This window comes from Carica papaya, chromosome 4 (genome assembly GCF_054855325.1).
Source record: "Carica papaya isolate Zhongbai chromosome 4, ASM5485532v1, whole genome shotgun sequence".
Classification (NCBI taxonomy): Eukaryota; Viridiplantae; Streptophyta; class Magnoliopsida; order Brassicales; family Caricaceae; genus Carica; species Carica papaya.
The window spans coordinates 11,534,506-11,551,448 of NC_142312.1; the positions used below are offsets into that span (position 1 = coordinate 11,534,506).

At 33.0% G+C, this 16,943-nt stretch overlaps 1 protein-coding gene and 1 long non-coding RNA gene across 2 annotated transcripts; one reads left to right on the forward strand and one right to left on the reverse strand.

Moving 5' to 3' along the window:
• Positions 1-611: 611 nt before the first annotated feature.
• On the forward strand, positions 612-6,865 carry LOC110806663 (serine/threonine-protein phosphatase PP1). The gene is made up of 4 exons (XM_022031585.2): positions 612-1,359; positions 4,145-4,704; positions 5,402-5,614; positions 6,445-6,865. Exons 1-4 carry the CDS (start codon positions 1,182-1,184, stop codon positions 6,457-6,459), a joined length of 966 nt encoding a protein of 321 aa, XP_021887277.2. The 5' UTR covers positions 612-1,181; the 3' UTR covers positions 6,460-6,865.
• An 868-nt stretch (positions 6,866-7,733) lies between these two features.
• LOC110806664 (uncharacterized) lies at positions 7,734-12,344 on the reverse strand. The gene is made up of 3 exons (XR_015818414.1): positions 12,023-12,344; positions 11,856-11,948; positions 7,734-7,909 (listed from the first exon to the last, which is right to left on the reverse strand). It is a non-coding gene; the product is annotated as an uncharacterized LOC110806664 (long non-coding RNA).
• Positions 12,345-16,943: the final 4,599 nt, after the last annotated feature.

A 16,943-nucleotide genomic window follows, 5' to 3' on the forward strand; every position in this document is an offset into this window, starting at 1 on the left:
AGAATGCCGATTTTTTTAAAAAAAATATAATTTATTTGAATTCATTAACAATATTGCACCAGCAAAAAATGTAACAGTTGTTATAGGTGATGTGAGGTAAAAGCTCTTGAAAATGGGTGTTTGATTATTAATTGGTAGAAAAACTATTAATAAGAATTTATTTATTTTATGACATACCTAATTAGTATAATTTATAAGTTATATGTGATATATTAATAATAATTTAGCTGAATGGTTAAGATGATCATTTTTATAAACTATATTTGTGCTTATTTTTGTTTGAAAATTATTTTTTTATTATATTATAATTAGTACTTATGGATCAATTAATAGATAAATGTATAAATTTTTACTTAAAAAAGTTATATTCTTTTGTTTAGTGAATAAATAAAATTTTTATCATGAAAAAAATTATTCCCTAACAAAGACCATAAAGATAAAGAAAAAGAAAATTGAGATTTTTTGTACTAATAAATAAATACACGACTGTCTGTATCATTGGTAAGTGGAAGCATATAATCACATCATCATGATCATGATTATAAAGGAGAAGAAGAATAAGTTGACCACAATCCAAAATTAATTTTATATATATCGTAATGAGCGCCTAGTCCAACTCTTCCCACGTTCGAGTCACATGCGCTTCAGTTTGCAGATAGGGTTCCACACCCGCACGGCGCACACACTGACAGCCCTTTTAGCAGGGCTTCTTTTCAATGGGTCCTCTTTTCCCTCCAAGTCCCAACCAAGCAAGTAGTAGACTTTGATTGTTAGTGGCATTTCCATTTTCTTTCTCGTTATATATATATATATATGTATAATATTTAACACCCTAACGACGGCGAGCGGGAAATTGGTGTCACGCAATCCACCGCTTTGCTTTGCCATTGACCTTCCTCCTCCAGCCCAAAATCCCTGTCGTCGGATTCTCTTTCCGGCGTTTGGTTTAGCGGCAGATAGTTCTCCTCTGCCTCCTCGCTTTAGTTGAAGCAAAAGCCCTCTCATTTCACCATCAGAATCGGACTTCTTTGACTTTTGATAGAGAAGAAGAGAGAAATAAACGATCTCTCTGTTTTTATTTTAGTTAGTTTTGTTTGTTCTTGAGGGAGAGAGATAATTAGGGTTTCATTTTTTTTTTTGGGTATAGATTTATTTATTTTTCCCTTTTCTGGTCGGCGTCAATGGATGAAAGTGTACTTGATGATATCATAAGAAGGTTGACAGAGGCTAAGAATGGGAGGGCCGCGAAGCAGGTGCTACTGACGGAGGCCGAGATACGTCAGCTTTGCTTGGCGTCTAAGGACATCTTCCTTAGTCAGCCTAATCTTCTCGAGCTCGAAGGTCCTATCAAGATTTGTGGTATTTTTCTATTCGGTTACTTGATTTAATTGCGGCTTCGTTCTTTAATATTCTACACTTTTTTACAGGTTTCTAGTTAATTTCGTTTATTTTTGTGTTTAACTCGAAGGGGTTTGTGCAATGAGTTACTGAGAGGAAATTGAGTAGTAAAAGTGATTGTTTTCTTTAGGGGAAGTTCTGTTGTCATAGTTCTTTTAGAAAATTTGATAGCTTCTTCTTTCTCGTCCTTCTTATTATTCTACTGATCAGAATGAAGTTATTGGGTGAGTTGAACTGATCATGTAACCTAGAGGGAAGTTCTTAAACGGAACGAAGTACTTCATGAGTCTAGGTTGCTTGTTACTTAGTTGAGACAAAGAGCAGTAAGCGTTTTCTAAATTTTTTCTCATTGATTGTTGGAACGAAATGTTACCAAAAGATTATTGTGGGCTACTTAATCAGTTTAACCCCTAAGAAGTCAGAGGGTGGCATGTGATGTTACAGAAAATGCTTTTATGGTAATCTTCTAGTTGTCAATGTTGGAGTTTAGTATTGAAGAAGTTAGGATTCTTTTATTTCTTTAGCCGTGCTCTATAGAGGTTAAATTTTGGATATAGTATGCAAGTGAATGCACAAACTCCAACAGGAGGATCTAATATATCTTCATTAGCATTCTGGCATGGGTTTCATATGCCATCTTAATTTTGAAGGTTGTTCATATCCCTCCCAATAGCGTGGTAGTTGGGGTGCCTTTTTTGCATGACCCCTCAACATGCAGTTCATGACTTTTGGTGCAAACAAATGCTTGTTTGCCTTGCAAGTCATGTAGTTGGTCAGATGACAGGTGGCAGTGGTACAACCTTGATGAATTAATGATCTTGGATCTATTGTATTTCTGTTGGGCATGGTGGCATGGTACTCAATGGGAATAGTTTACTTTGCCATGATACTGCCCTTTTTTGGAGAGAAACACTGCCCTTTGTCCTCTCAAGGAATTACTTGTTTTTCATGGTGGGTCCACATGCGTGCATTGGGCCAGGGAAGGAGCATGGGTATTCCTTTATCATATACGTGATTCTCTTGCATTTGACAGAGGAATTTTAATTTCTTATGGTTACTTTCATAGATTTCCTTCAATAGTCATGAAATTCTGCTGCGCTGTGATTGCTTTCTTCTTTGACTTGTTCATGATTGAAGTGGGCATCTTTTGATTTAAACCATGAATAAATTGCATTCTAATTTTTCTCTTACATAACATATTGATCCTTAATCTCAAGGAGAAGACACCAATTTTCTAAATTTTTTTTCTGATGAGAAGTCAAGATATACATTTCTACGTTGCTATGCTACATCAATCTTATTTTGGGTTTTTGAGTTGCAAGATTCAGGACTGGATATGCTTAGATTTGCCCCTATTACAAAATGGCATAAGGATTAATGATCGAATTTTATTTATGATGCTCAAAGTAAGTGTCAGATGGTGTATGGTAACTTCTATGTAACTATGATTGCATCAATTTTTGATGAAATGCAAGCTTACCTAGTAATCTGTCTTTTTAGAAAATTGATTTTTTAATAATTTTTTTTTTCCTTTCTGTTCTTTTCCCCTGTTCTTGAGGGAAGAGGTGTTAGGAGTTTGATGTTGGACAATATTTGCCTATTTGGAAATTTGGGAATAAAATCTAGATATCAATTAGATTGCTTAGGTATTACATGTGACGATTAAGAATTGTCACACGTAAAGGGTTGACTGCACCACTCGGTCGTAAAGGGTTGACTGCACCACTCGGCTGTGAAGGGTTGACTGCACCACTCCGCTAGGAAGACTTACAGAATTCTCATGAACTCATTTATTGAATAACTGACTTATCTCTTAAAAGTGATATTATAAAGATATTTATAGTGGTTGTTACGTAATTTTTTCCCTAGTACTAATAAGAATAGGAAAACTAAAGACTTAAAAATAAATAAAATCCTAAATTAGTAAAATTGTAACAGTAGGCAGTTTAATACTAATAAGAATAGGAAAACTAAATAAATAAAAAAAATAAAATCCTGAAGTTATTAAATTATAATAATAGGCCTTAAATAGTATAATAGAAATATAGTTTGCAATCTATTTAAAAATCTTAACTTAATCCATTTTTTATAATCTCGTTTATGAGATTCATTTGATTAATTGAAGAAACCTAAATTCAATTTCAATCGTCCATTCGACCCTTCTGTGGAAATTATATGTGTTTGCTATTTAGTTATTTTTTGGCGGTGGCTTGTCTATTTTTTTTTCTCTTTTGACCGAAGTGGTTGCTTCTGTTGAGATTAGATCTTGGGGTCACTTTCAAAAACGATTAAATTTTTTATTAGTTCCTGATTATTTTGTGTATCCCACTAGCTTCAATTTTCCTTCTCTCTTACTGTATGGTTTTTAATCTTTTGTGCATGTGAAGATACTCATCTTCATTTGTCAAGTGGTCATGTTTTAGCTGAAGTCTTGGATTACTATATTCCAAGTAATATGTTAACTGCAAGAAAACACCACATGCATTTTCACTGAGCAATGGAACCCAACACTGCCTCCCCTCTTTTGTCGGGGATGTTGTGATAGAAGGATGGAGAGTGGGGGACATATAGATTGCTTCTTTCTGAGCTTTCATGAGAAATCCAGGTTGGATGCTTGCTTAAAAGAAAGGTTGTGTGCATGTTCATGCATGTAACTTCATGCAGAGACATGGATTGTTGATGGCTATCCTGACTTGTTACTTAAACTATGAGAAAGCTGTGCCTAATATCTATGTTTCTTGGTCAGGGGATGTTCATGGTCAGTTCTCAGATCTTTTACGATTGTTTGAATATGGCGGATATCCACCTGCTGCGAATTATTTATTCCTGGGAGACTATGTTGACCGTGGCAAGCAGAGCATAGAGACAATTTGTCTCCTCCTCGCGTACAAGATAAAGTACAAGGAAAACTTCTTTCTCCTTCGGGGCAATCATGAATGTGCTTCCATCAACCGTATATATGGTTTCTATGATGAGTGCAAGAGGAGATTTAATGTCCGTGTTTGGAAGACCTTTACTGAGTGCTTCAATTGTTTGCCCGTTGCTGCTCTGATTGATGAAAAGATCCTCTGCATGCATGGTGGATTATCTCCTGAACTGAAAAGCATGGATCAAATCAGAAACATTGCTCGCCCAGTGGATGTGCCAGATCAGGGTCTACTTTGTGATCTGCTGTGGGCTGATCCCGATAAAGACATTGAAGGATGGGGAGAGAATGACAGGGGTGTTTCATTTACATTTGGAGCTGACCAAGTTTCTGAATTTCTTCAGAAGCATGATCTTGATCTTATCTGCCGAGCTCACCAGGTTTCATTGAAATAAATCTTTATCTCTGACTTGCCATTTAATAGTATGTTGTGATTGTTTGTGTGTTAACCTTCTTCACTGGATAACATGCATACTAGTTAGGTATTTGTTAATTTATTTGAAGATATATTTTTTTTTTAAATGAAGATTCATTTGTATTATTATTGAAACTGGACATTTGTCTTGCTTTCTCTGCTCATGCATGCATAACTTTTCAGTGTGCATCTACATGTGTTCTTTTCTATTTGCATATATGATAGATCATGTTGTGTATATATAATTATATTGCATCTTCCTTTAACTTGATCTATATTTTTATTGGTATCATGTTCTTCTTTTGCTGGTTCATGACTAGGCCACACAATTGAAAGGTTGAGTCAGGTTGCTGTGTTCTCTACCTATCAGCATTAGTCTCTATGCTGAAATTTTTTTATCCTTAATGCTTCCCACTTTTTGGCTTTCTTGGGGTGTTGGGGGCAAATGCTTTTACCACCTTCTATTTTTGTTGCAACAATAATCAGTAAGGATGTTGACACATTTGCTTTGCCGTTTCTGATGTTGTAGAAATTTTAGTACGAGGATCTTCAATTTTCACATGTCTCCTTGCAAGTGTGTTTTTCACATTTGTAGTAGGCTGGCCTTACGGTTCATTACTAACTTTTTCTCCATTTAATTTTTTCATGGTTATGAATTTTAGGTTGTCGAAGATGGCTATGAGTTTTTTGCAAAGCGGCAGCTAGTAACCATATTCTCTGCCCCAAATTACTGTGGTGAATTTGATAATGCTGGTGCCATGATGAGCGTGGATGACACTTTGACGTGTTCTTTTCAGATTCTTAAGTCAACTGAGAAGAAAGGTAAAATTGGATTTGGTAGCAACATGTTGAGACCAGGAACTCCACCTCACAAGGTAATAACATCTTGTTGAGGCACATCTCATAATCTTCCTGTTTGTACTGTTATGCTTGGGCCCTTCCACGCTGTTCTTAATTATTCATTCTAGTTGTGCACTTTGGGCTCTTGAGAGTACTTTTAACTACAGTAGGTAGTAGATTAAATATGTTTGACTATTAAGGCTTCTTGGTTGGGAGTTGCCGTTATTTCCTAATGTCAGATGTGTAATTGGACTAACTTAGACCATCAGTAATGCCAAAAAAATATGAAAGAGCCAAAATAGTTAGGACTTTATATGGTATGCTAATATGCAGATAAGCAAAGTAATTAACCTTCCCATTACCACAAGACTATAGCTATATTTGGAACGATTCATGAATCTTGGTGCAATCCAATTGTAAATTAGCATTTAATTCAACTGGTAGAAGGTGAAAATTCTCCTTAAAATGATTAAAAAAAATAATTTCATGTCGAATTCATGTGGAATTGAAATAATACACTCTAAATTCCATTAAAATGTAGAATTGGAATAATACATTCTAAATTGGAAAAATTAATACCATATGGTGCTTGGCCTCAGTTCCACATGAAATTCCATGAATTAAATTTTTTTTATCATCTTAATATGATTTATATCTTTTCCCAGTTGTATCAAGTGTGAATTTGCAAATTAATTCTATACAAATTTTCATTCCAATATAGCCTGTTTACTTTGTTTGGATCCAAGTTAGAGTTGCTCAATTGCGGAGCATTTTATGTTATTTAAGTGTGTGCCACTGTTATTAAAGTGATTAGGATAGATCTGTTGTTATCTGCGGAAGTCTATATTAACCCGTAAATTTCCAGGGTGGGAAAGGTTGACTGATGCACAAAAAACAATCATAAGGTGCAAACTGCATGAGACCTAGTGGTTGTTCTATTCTTGGAATGATGTCTAAGCTGTATGCTCAAACTCACATCTTGCTCTACTCAGTTGCGGCGACAATTGCAGTTAACTTTAATATCTGTGTTTCTTTGGCACCAAAGGAGAGATGAAGACAAGAATTTACTAGAAAACAGTGTGGTGACAAGCTGAGCAATCCCTATCCATGCACTTTGGAGGGTGGATTCGGCTTTCTTAATGTAAGATGAAAATTATGACTTACTGGCAGTTCATTTTCTTTTCCTGGAAGTACTTGTAAACATGCTGTTGCTTATAGTTGGTTTAGTTTCCTTTTTGCCCTTTTCATTTTCAAATCAATGCAAGAATGCGAGGTCGTTTCTGTCAGAGTAGCTTGATGTGGTATGTACAATGAACACCATGCTAGGTACTTTTAGGCCAGTCAAGTTAGACTGACTTATTGATTGATTTTGAGATTGCTCCTCGCAAGAGCCACGATAGTGCTCAAATCCGGAAGTGTGGCCTCATGTCACATGTTTGATCAGAGAGCTACCCCCATGGGATTCTTGTGTATATAATTTCCCTCCTTCTCAGTACGAGGAGGCTCTTTCCCCTTCCCAGAAAAAATTAAATATGTAAGAAAATGGGAGTAAACATAATGCTTCAAATTTGGGTGTTGGTGCAGACGAACACATCTTTCCTAACTGATTGTTCTAACTTTGTTATTGGGTTCCTTAGGGGGAATAGTGCATCAGCCTGCATATCTCGCTCTGCTTTGATCTGCTCCGAAGATGGGAGTTGGGTACTTCTGGGAAGAGATAAAAAAGGGGCTTCTGAGAGAAGAAAATAAGGATTTTTAATTGGATGATATATAGTGTTGTGACAAAGATAAATGTTGTAAAAACTAACAGTTCTATTGTTAGGAGAAAATATATTATAAAATAGAGTACGGTATAGTTTTTGCATAATATATTCAGAACTTTTGGAGGAAAAATTATATATAACATTCTTTTAGTTTTCAACCCAGATTGATTCGCTAAATTAAAATAAATGCTAACATAACCCATGGGAAACCTAATCAGCAAACCTTAAACCAAGAAGATATTGAAATTGAAAGTAAAACTTAAAAATCCTCCTCCAGCTAGTCTTTTATTCTCTAAATCCTTCTTCTCTGTAGTTGGCTGTCAGGTCTATTCTCTCTCACTGTCGCTTCCATGACCCCGCACTCTTTCCGGGTGTGACTAGAGTACACTAATTTAATAAAACATCATGAATATATTAATTTAAAATTTGCAAAGCATTCTTACAAAGCATGGTTTATACATCACTAATGAATTTGAAACATAACCTTCGCGTCCTTGGCACTTGAACACTTTAGGACTTAGCCTCCAAAAGTTTCACCTTGTCTTAACACTTAGGTATCGACAATATCTGAAATGATTATGAAAAAGGTGAGATCTACATCTCAGTATGTAGCAAGCTATAATATATCAGCAATAAGAATTAAAAGTATTTCAACAAATCATAGCATATATGACACATTTTTTGAAGATCAAAGCACATATGACACATACGCTTCCAAAGTTTAAAATCACAAAGCACTCAAAACATTTTTCAGAATCATTTCAAAATTATTTTGCAACATTGTGCAATGAGCCACTTTCACTATTATCATGGAGAGCACAACGGACTCCCAGCTATATTATGAGTAGGCACAACACTCTCCCTCCACCGAAGTGAATGGAGATAATATTTTTCCTCCACTGAAGTGGATGGACACAACACTCTCCTCGTCATAATATAGGTGGGCAGAAATTGCCAATAATGGTCGGATTCCCTCCATCGAAGTGAACAATCATTTTACACTTTTCTTCCACTGAAGTGGATGTGCATAACACTCTCCCCTCTATAATAAGTGGTGAATAAAAACAAAAATTCACTTTGGATAATTTTCGAATGGTTTGAATACTACCTTAACAAAAATATAAAATTAGCAGCATTTCTTTTTGACAAAGTAATTTTAAAACCCACTTAGAGAACAACATTTTTTTTTTAAAATATCATCAAAATAACAACATTTCCTTTGGCATAAGTATCATAAAAACAGAACCGTAGTTGATTGCATAATCACAAAGTACTTACAAAATTATGGAAACAATTGCACATTAAATTATAGCAAGCTACTAACTTACTCCCAAGTTTTGTTACTCTTAATATCTAAACAAACAACTTCAAAAATTTTCAAATTTCCTCTTGGTTTTAGACAGATTTCTCGGACAGGTCTGAATAGAATTTTTTCTAAAATTTTGACCAGAATTCCTCTAGAGTTTAACTCATTTTCTCTCAAATTTTTAACTTACTTCTCTTAAAATGTGACAGCTTGTAGTCCCACCGAGGAACTATAATCGTCGGATATTGACTAATTTGGAGAATTAGTCATTCGCAACATATGGAATTGCAAAAGCGTAATTATTTATCCCTTGTAACATTGAAATAATCAACTATAACTCATGAAGTAACAAAAATGTACAAAGTCAAAATTAAAATAGAATTTACCTGAAACAGAACAAAAAGTAGAAATCTCGATCCATCCTACTATCATTCATCTCTAATATGAAAAAGAATAAAACTTAAATAGACTGACCAAAATAATGCGCTCAGTAAGTATACCTAGTAGACTATACCCTAAGCATACGCATATAACAAGCAATCAAACATACATGTAAAAATGATCTTATCTTTTTAGAAAACAATGAGTTTCAATAAGTATATTGTTTTAATCTTAATATATGGTCATAAAGTTTAAGTATTTCTAAAATTTTATTCGATGTGTAATGTAGTTTTAGTTTTTCTATTATTCTCTATAATTATCAGTAGTTAATTCTTAATCATATTCGCAGTGTCTAACAGAACAAGTACTATTTTGGGATCTGGATCCCCACTACCTCATTGGGTAGGCACATACACAAAATATACAACAATTGATTACAATAATCTATTGCCAGGTGACCCATTCTACTATAGAGTTTACCTAAAACAGCACAAAAAGCAGAAATTCTTATCCATTCTATAATCATTCATCTCTAATATGAAAAAGAGTAGAATTTAAATAGGTTGAACAAAACAACGCACTCAGTAAGAACACCTAGTAGATTACGCTCTAGGCATACGTATACAACATACAATCAAACATACATATAAAATTGATCTTATCTTTTAAGAAAATAATGAGTTTCAAAAAGTATATTTTTAAATCCTAATATATGATCCTAAAGTTTAAGTGTTTCTAAAGTTTTATTTGATGTGTAATGTAGTTTTGGTTGTCTTAATGTTCTATCTAATTATTAGTTATCGATTTCTAATCGCATTTAGAGTACCTAACAGAATAAGTACTATTTTGGAATCTGGATCTCCACTATCTCTTTGGGTAGACATATACACAAAACATATAATAATTGGTCACAACAATCTGTTACTAGGTGACTTAGAACAAAACATACATCATAACCACGTCTGAAAGAGTTTTTATCCATCAATAAATAGGGTTCACCCATTGCTAAATTTCAACCATATTGTTCTTACGTAAATTAAACATTTTGTTTGAAAGGTTTTTTGTACTATTTGTTTGTTTGTTTATTTTGTTCCTTGAGTTTTATTTATATATTTAATTATATTTTTCACTTTCTATCAGACTAATTATTTTTCTCTAAAGACTTGTAATACTTTTTTCGACTAATTCACCCTTAACTATTGGTCGCTTTTATTACTTTCAATTTTCTTTCATACTATAGCCCTTAAATGATTTAAGTTTCACTTATTTATTATTTTCTTTTTTGACATGCTTTAATGTAGGTTATTTATTTGTGGTGTGATTGTGTTTTCATTTTCAATTCTTGAATCCATTTACATACTAACTTAATTACCTTCATTATTCTCTTTTCATCCCTTTTATTTTATTTTACTCTTATCATCATAAAATGTTCATTCGCGTATTTAATATTATTTCATTCATTTTAATTTTATTAACTTAACTTATTTTCCACCGTCTTACTCTTACTACATAACCAGTTCAATACGTCAACTAAAATCTTTTCGGTAATTAATTGTTCGGGGACATCTAAAATTTTATTTAATTATTAAGTTTTACATATTTTTTATTTGAGTTTTAGTTATGTAGGTTTTAAAATTTTATTCATTAGATTTATTTCATTTTCTAATTATCCCCTAACTCGTTCACACGCAATGTTAGCTTCAATAAATTTCTATACCATTCATATTAGAATTTAATCATCATTACCCACTAACTTTTCAAAATCCCAAATTCATAAACTTTTCAATATCACCAAAATCACTTCCATTATAGCATTTAAACAGTACATACGCAAGCATAACTTGATCACACAACAAGCATCATGAATGAAAACCATAGTTTTTTCGTTTTCCAACATTTGATAATTAATTTAGTCCCTTATTTCTCAACTACTTATTTCTTAAACCATATTAAAAAAAATTCCTTAACAACGTATAGATTTTGAAGCGAAAAGATTCTAATTTGAACTTCAAACATCATCCCAAAACTAGCAGAGAACCTACACAACATTTAAGTCTCGTTGGATCTACCATGAACTCAAGAGTTTCATTTAATCCTATTACATGCGCATCTAGATTTTACAGCTATTTCAATTACTAAGACATTTATCCAATTTATTTTTTTTACTTGTTTTGTATATTTGATCAATTACATAATTTTTTAAAGATATTACTTTCTTTTCATTTTGTATTAATTTTACACACAGCTTATTTTATTTAATTTACTCTTAATCTTAATTATTTTGATCAAGTAGTTTATGAGATTATTCCTGAAGTACTCATCCTACTTTAATAATAGTTTTTTTCTTTAATTTATTTTATCTATTATTTATCCAATTCCGGAAAATCATTTATAGACCACTTCTTTCCTATTACTTCAAAATTATTTTCTTATAATATTTATTTCATTCAAAATAAAATAAATATTTATTTCACATGCCTGTATCTGCTTGCACACACGTACTCAGATTATATATATACACATATATACACACAGAACTATATACTCCTTTACATAGACACATACGCTCTTGTATTTAATTAATTACATATACAGATTAATAGGTATACATATTTACACACACACACACACACACACACATATGTAATCATATGAAATATATATATATACATATATGGGATTGTTTATAAATTTACAAGATTATTTGTGACCGTATTTTCGCTGTTTCCCTCTCAGTGTTCATCCTTTACAAACTATGCTACTGAATCCATTAACAAAAAAAATTAACAAAAATTAACAAAAATGTCATTATATTGGTACCCTTACCTTAACCTGAACAGAAAATGGTCATGCTTCACGGTGGGGGATGGGCTTCCTTTGGCCAAAGGTTTTACCATTTTTGGATGGATTTTTGTTTCCCTAAATGTGCATAAAAATTAATAAAATCTAAACTAGAATAGAAAAGGAAGAGAAACTGGAAGAAATCAGCTTGCCTTTGTCGGTTTCTTCTTCTGATGCGGTGGCCCCCCTAGCTCCACCGCCTTCTTCCTATTTTTGGCGACCCTATCTCAACCTCTCAATTCTTTTCTGGTGGTTAGGGTTAAGGGTAAAAAGAAGAGGACCTATAAATACCCACCCCCAAATAATTTCAGACCGTTGGATTAGATCTAATATGGCCACCTATGGACTGTCTGATCACCTTTCATTATGGGCAAATTACTCATTTCCCTTGTTAAATAGATTCGCACCGTTGATTTCAACTTCCCACTCATCTGGACAGTCTGCATGCGTAGCTGTTGGATTAATTTCCTCCTGTATGCTTGCACACTGTTGGATCTGTCCCTCGCAATCCCGGTTGTTAGATTGACATCAAACTCGCAGCTGTTCGATCAGCTTACCAGATGAGCCTGCCTGGTTGACGACGCGTGCAGGCCAGCAAACACGTGGCCTTCTCCAATTAGTCAGCAGGCACGACACTTGTTGAGGTGGCACGCGTTCCGAAAATCGCGTTAAGGCCCAAAATTAAATTTTCTTTTCATTTAGGCCCATGTATCAATTTTTAATTTAGAAAAGACCCCAAATTATTTTTATTTATTTATTTTGGGTCCCTAAACATCTATTTAATTTATTTATCGGTTAAATTTTTTTTACAATATTTAATTTAATTGATTTACAAAATTTAATATTTCCTCATTAATTTTAATTAAATTAATTTTCAAATTTATTTCCTAATTTAATTTTATTAAATTATTAATTTTAACATTTTCTAAATATTCTTAATTTAATTTATTAATTTTAATATTTTTTTTCCGCTTTTCTTTGCTCTCTTCCTTTCTTTTCCTCTCTCTTTGCTTTGCTTTGCTTGCTCTACTCCCCCTCTAGCTTCCTCTATTTATAAGTTGTAGAGAGTACACTAAAAGAAGCCACCTTGCAACATGTGTCAATAGCTTCCATCTAAGAAAGACATCTTGTTGAGCAAAGGAAGGACATTTGGCCAAGTGATCTTTCAAAATTAACAACTAACTCTCTTATCTCCCCTAAAGTCGAGACCTTGCTGTTTTCGTGTAGAAGTTTTGTCCATTTTACTCCATAAATAACTAGCTAGCTTTCCATCTTTTTCTTGGTTGACACCTTGCTTGCTATGTGTTCAAATTCATCCAGATTTGTCCCAAAAACAGCTGCCTACCTTCCCACACTCTCCAACCCTTGCTACCTTAGCCAATTAGGTGTCCATAAATTATCAAAGATTGCTATTTGGTTAAGGGAAAAACTGGCAAAGCTTGGGGAAAAAATTCTTGGCCGAGGGATTTTCTCCCACCTGAGGGATTTTCCCTCCTTTTCCACTTTTCTCATTTTTCTCTCACTGTTGGGATATTTCTTTACTCTTTGTCTTCTTTTAATTTTTCTCTCATCCTCAAGATAATTTCCTCCCTTTTTGATTCTTTCATATGCATGTGTTGGCTCTTCACTTAAAAGTTCCTTAAATCATGTGAATTATAATTATCACATCTAAGCTTCATCAAGATTCCTCAAAATCTTGTAAATCAAATTCAAAGGTTGTTGCACTCATACTATCACTTATCCTATTTTTTTCAAAATATCACAAACTCTATCTACTTTATTAACCTTAACAATTCACTTTCTCTTTGTTTCTTGATTAATCATTCCCCCTAAGTCTCTGTTTAATTTTTAGTTAATTTTAAGTCATTTTTAATAATATTTACATATGATTACAACTTAGCTTTAATATATAAGTTATTCTCACTTTTTATTTTTATTTTTTTTAGGATTCAAATTCCTATATCGGATAGTAAAAATTGGATATTTTCTTTTTAAAAAACCAATATTATGATTTTATATATAAGCACTATCATGAGAAATTAAAAAAGTATAAATTTAATAAGTTTAAAATGAAAATTAAATCAAATATATTGTAAAATTCTATCATTCTTCACGTCAAATTCCTATTAGTAGTGTACTTTTAAGGATAATGCATTCAAATATAAGGATAATACTTGACGTAAGAATTATTGGATTACTTAATAGAGTATATGGTTATCTTATTGTGGATTTCTCACTAATAATGTTATTATTAGTGATGAGTAATGTTGCTCTTTCCTATATGTTATGACCATATCCTACAATAAAGAGATTTTCCATCAAGAAAATATCAAAACATCACATGAGATGTAACACGTCAAAATAATTTCTAAAGGAGTTACTATTTGGAGATACTTTACTTATGTGAAGAAGTTAGATATTATTAGCCAAAGAGGTTGGATATAATAGATTTTAGCTTGTAGAATATCAAAAAGAGGTTTTGGATGGTCACCCATGAGGAAAACAATGTTCATTTTTAGTATACCATCATTATAGAAGAAGAATTCATTTAGATGGGGAGAGTGTGATCAAAATATAACTTAGTGAAGTTCATCAAAGTGTTTGATGAGTGTCAAATCTACCAAAAATAAATTTCTAATTAACCAATAAAATAATATTGTAGTAGTGGCAATAAGGATTGAATCCACAAGGAACTGGAAACCAATTTTCTTCCTTGACCAACGAATAAAAAACAAATAAGAAGAGTTTTTTTAAAATCCAATACGCAAAATATAAAATAAACAATGAATAAAATAATATTAAACAAACTCTTGATTATAAATTAAAAATTAAAACAATTATAAGAAGAATTTCTTACTGATGAATAACTAGTTCTAATAATGTAATTGATCATAGATACAAGAATTTATTTTACTCAAAATATGGTAAATTAGTTATAGTTGTAGAAAACGTTCCGACAGCTAATCATTCCTTATTCCTAAACTAATCAAGAAAGTTTTATTAGTTAGTTCTTCACTGCCAAACAATCTTGGGAATGTCCACAGGATTTAATTTGTCAAAGGTCTTGAAAACTAGAAAGACCTTATTCAAGCTGCCGGATTCACATACGTGAATTAATCAACAAGATTACTTACCTTCTCAGTGCGACACTGATCGTTACTTGGTAGTGGAACCACTCAAACAATTATAATTTAAGGGGGTCGATTAACTGCTTGCCACCTCTCCAACGTCCAACGATCCCTGTTCAAACATGTTCAAGACAACAAATATGTATAGATGCAGAAGATAAATAAATACCAAAATTTGGATAGAACATATATTAATCCAAATTAATCTCACATATGTATTACTAGAGTTTACTAAATCTCAACTAGGAAAAGAAAGTGAGTTAGCCACTCATAATGAGTTTTTCAATATAGAAGAGTTTTTGGAGAGTAGGGAGAAGAAGAAAAATTGTCGAAGCAGTAGTCGCTACTGTGTGTGGCATCTAGAAGAAGAGAGATGATCATTTTGCTCGTCGCAGCCTGCCTTTTATCCCCCAAAAGGCTAGGGTTTTGCCTTTTCTCCCATTTTGCCCTTGTATCCAACACTGTAATAAAATACAGAAAATAGCTTGGATTAGATGACATATCATCAAGTTTAATAACCCAAAAGTGGGTGATAATGATGTTGTTATCAGGAATTATCAAACTCCCCCACACTTATCAGGTGTTTGCCCTCAAGCTCGACACAGTACATTCCACAAATCTTGATTTCTTCACCTTCAACTCACTTACTCCCAATCATTTCATCATAACCCGCATGTTATATATCAACCCTTAAGTTGCTAAAATAACCATTATTTAGTAATTTGTAAACTTGAGTTTCATGGACCCACACCCATAAATAATCATTTTGATAATATCCAAACACGACATGGGAGAGTTTTGTACTTTTTTCTTATAAAAATAAGTCAAGGGGAACAACCAACATATAGTAGAACAAGTACCGAACTTGTCTAGATATAGAGGTTTCATGCAATTGGTCCATGCGAAAAATAGAAAACTTATATGTAACTTGAGCACTTTTTGCTTGCTTGAAATATCACCAACCTTTTAATGCAAGTATAAACAATTGTGATGAATGACCCCATTACTTAGTTGATCGCAGTTTTAAGTGGTTACTAACGCTACTCATTGTGCTTTCAGATGTTACTAACTTTTTGATGCGAGTACAAATAATTGTGATGAATGACCCTGATTACTTAATTAATGCCTATTTCAAGACTACAAGAGTAGATTATTATGCATGATCTCTCTTGTTTTTTTACATGAACCCCATAATTTTAAACATGTAAATCTAGATGGGTTGCAGTAGAGTTTTTTTTCCAGATATTGACATTCACTCAAAGATTAAAATAATTCAATTTTGAACAAACAATACTCAAGCATACCATGTTTGAAATTCATAACCAAAGGCAACTATGCCAGGTGTGGGAAGATGAAAAACAACTATAGTTCCTAGAGGCTGGTCAATAATGCAATTTAAATTTTGAGTTGTCTCATCTGAGTTGTTTAAAGACAATAATGAGTCGAGAATTGCCCAACATGGGATTCTAAGTTTAAAAATAAAGTTGCTTATGATGCAGAATGTAGAGTGTAGAATGTCTCTTCCCCCATACTTATATCACACATTATCCCTAATATATTGTAAAAAATGAAAAAGAAAATGAAGGGACAAAGTAATCCCCTAACCTCATGGCTTGGATGTGGTGTGTATGAGGAAACGATATTTGTTTGAAATGATTTTGCATTCTGATTGGGAGCAATGTGACTTAATCCTTAGACAAGGCTTATGCAAACACTTCTGAGTTTGAAATGAGTTGATCGGTCAGCGGTCTCTCCCTTGGTGAGCCGCGAGACAAAAGTTAATACAGTGAAAGTAAAATAAAACAACCAAAATTATGAATAAAGCAGGAAGTAAATGTAAAATAAAAGGAAGAGAGGCAGAAAACTCCACTAGTGGTCATCGTTTGCACTGGTGGGTGGTTGATTGCAAGCTTTGAGTTAGTGTCTACATCAAGGTTTCTATTTT

What these genes read in the sequence shown, in the direction of transcription:
- LOC110806663 (XM_022031585.2), top strand. Translation starts at nt 1,182, where the DNA reads ATGGATGAAAGTGTACTTGATGATATCATAAGAAGGTTGACAGAGGCT. An exon ending in AGGTCCTATCAAGATTTGTG is followed by an intron (nt 1,360 to 4,144) that starts GTATTTTTCTAT and finishes TTTCTTGGTCAG; the next exon opens with GGGATGTTCATGGTCAGTTC. An exon ending in TTATCTGCCGAGCTCACCAG is followed by an intron (nt 4,705 to 5,401) that starts GTTTCATTGAAA and finishes TATGAATTTTAG; the next exon opens with GTTGTCGAAGATGGCTATGA.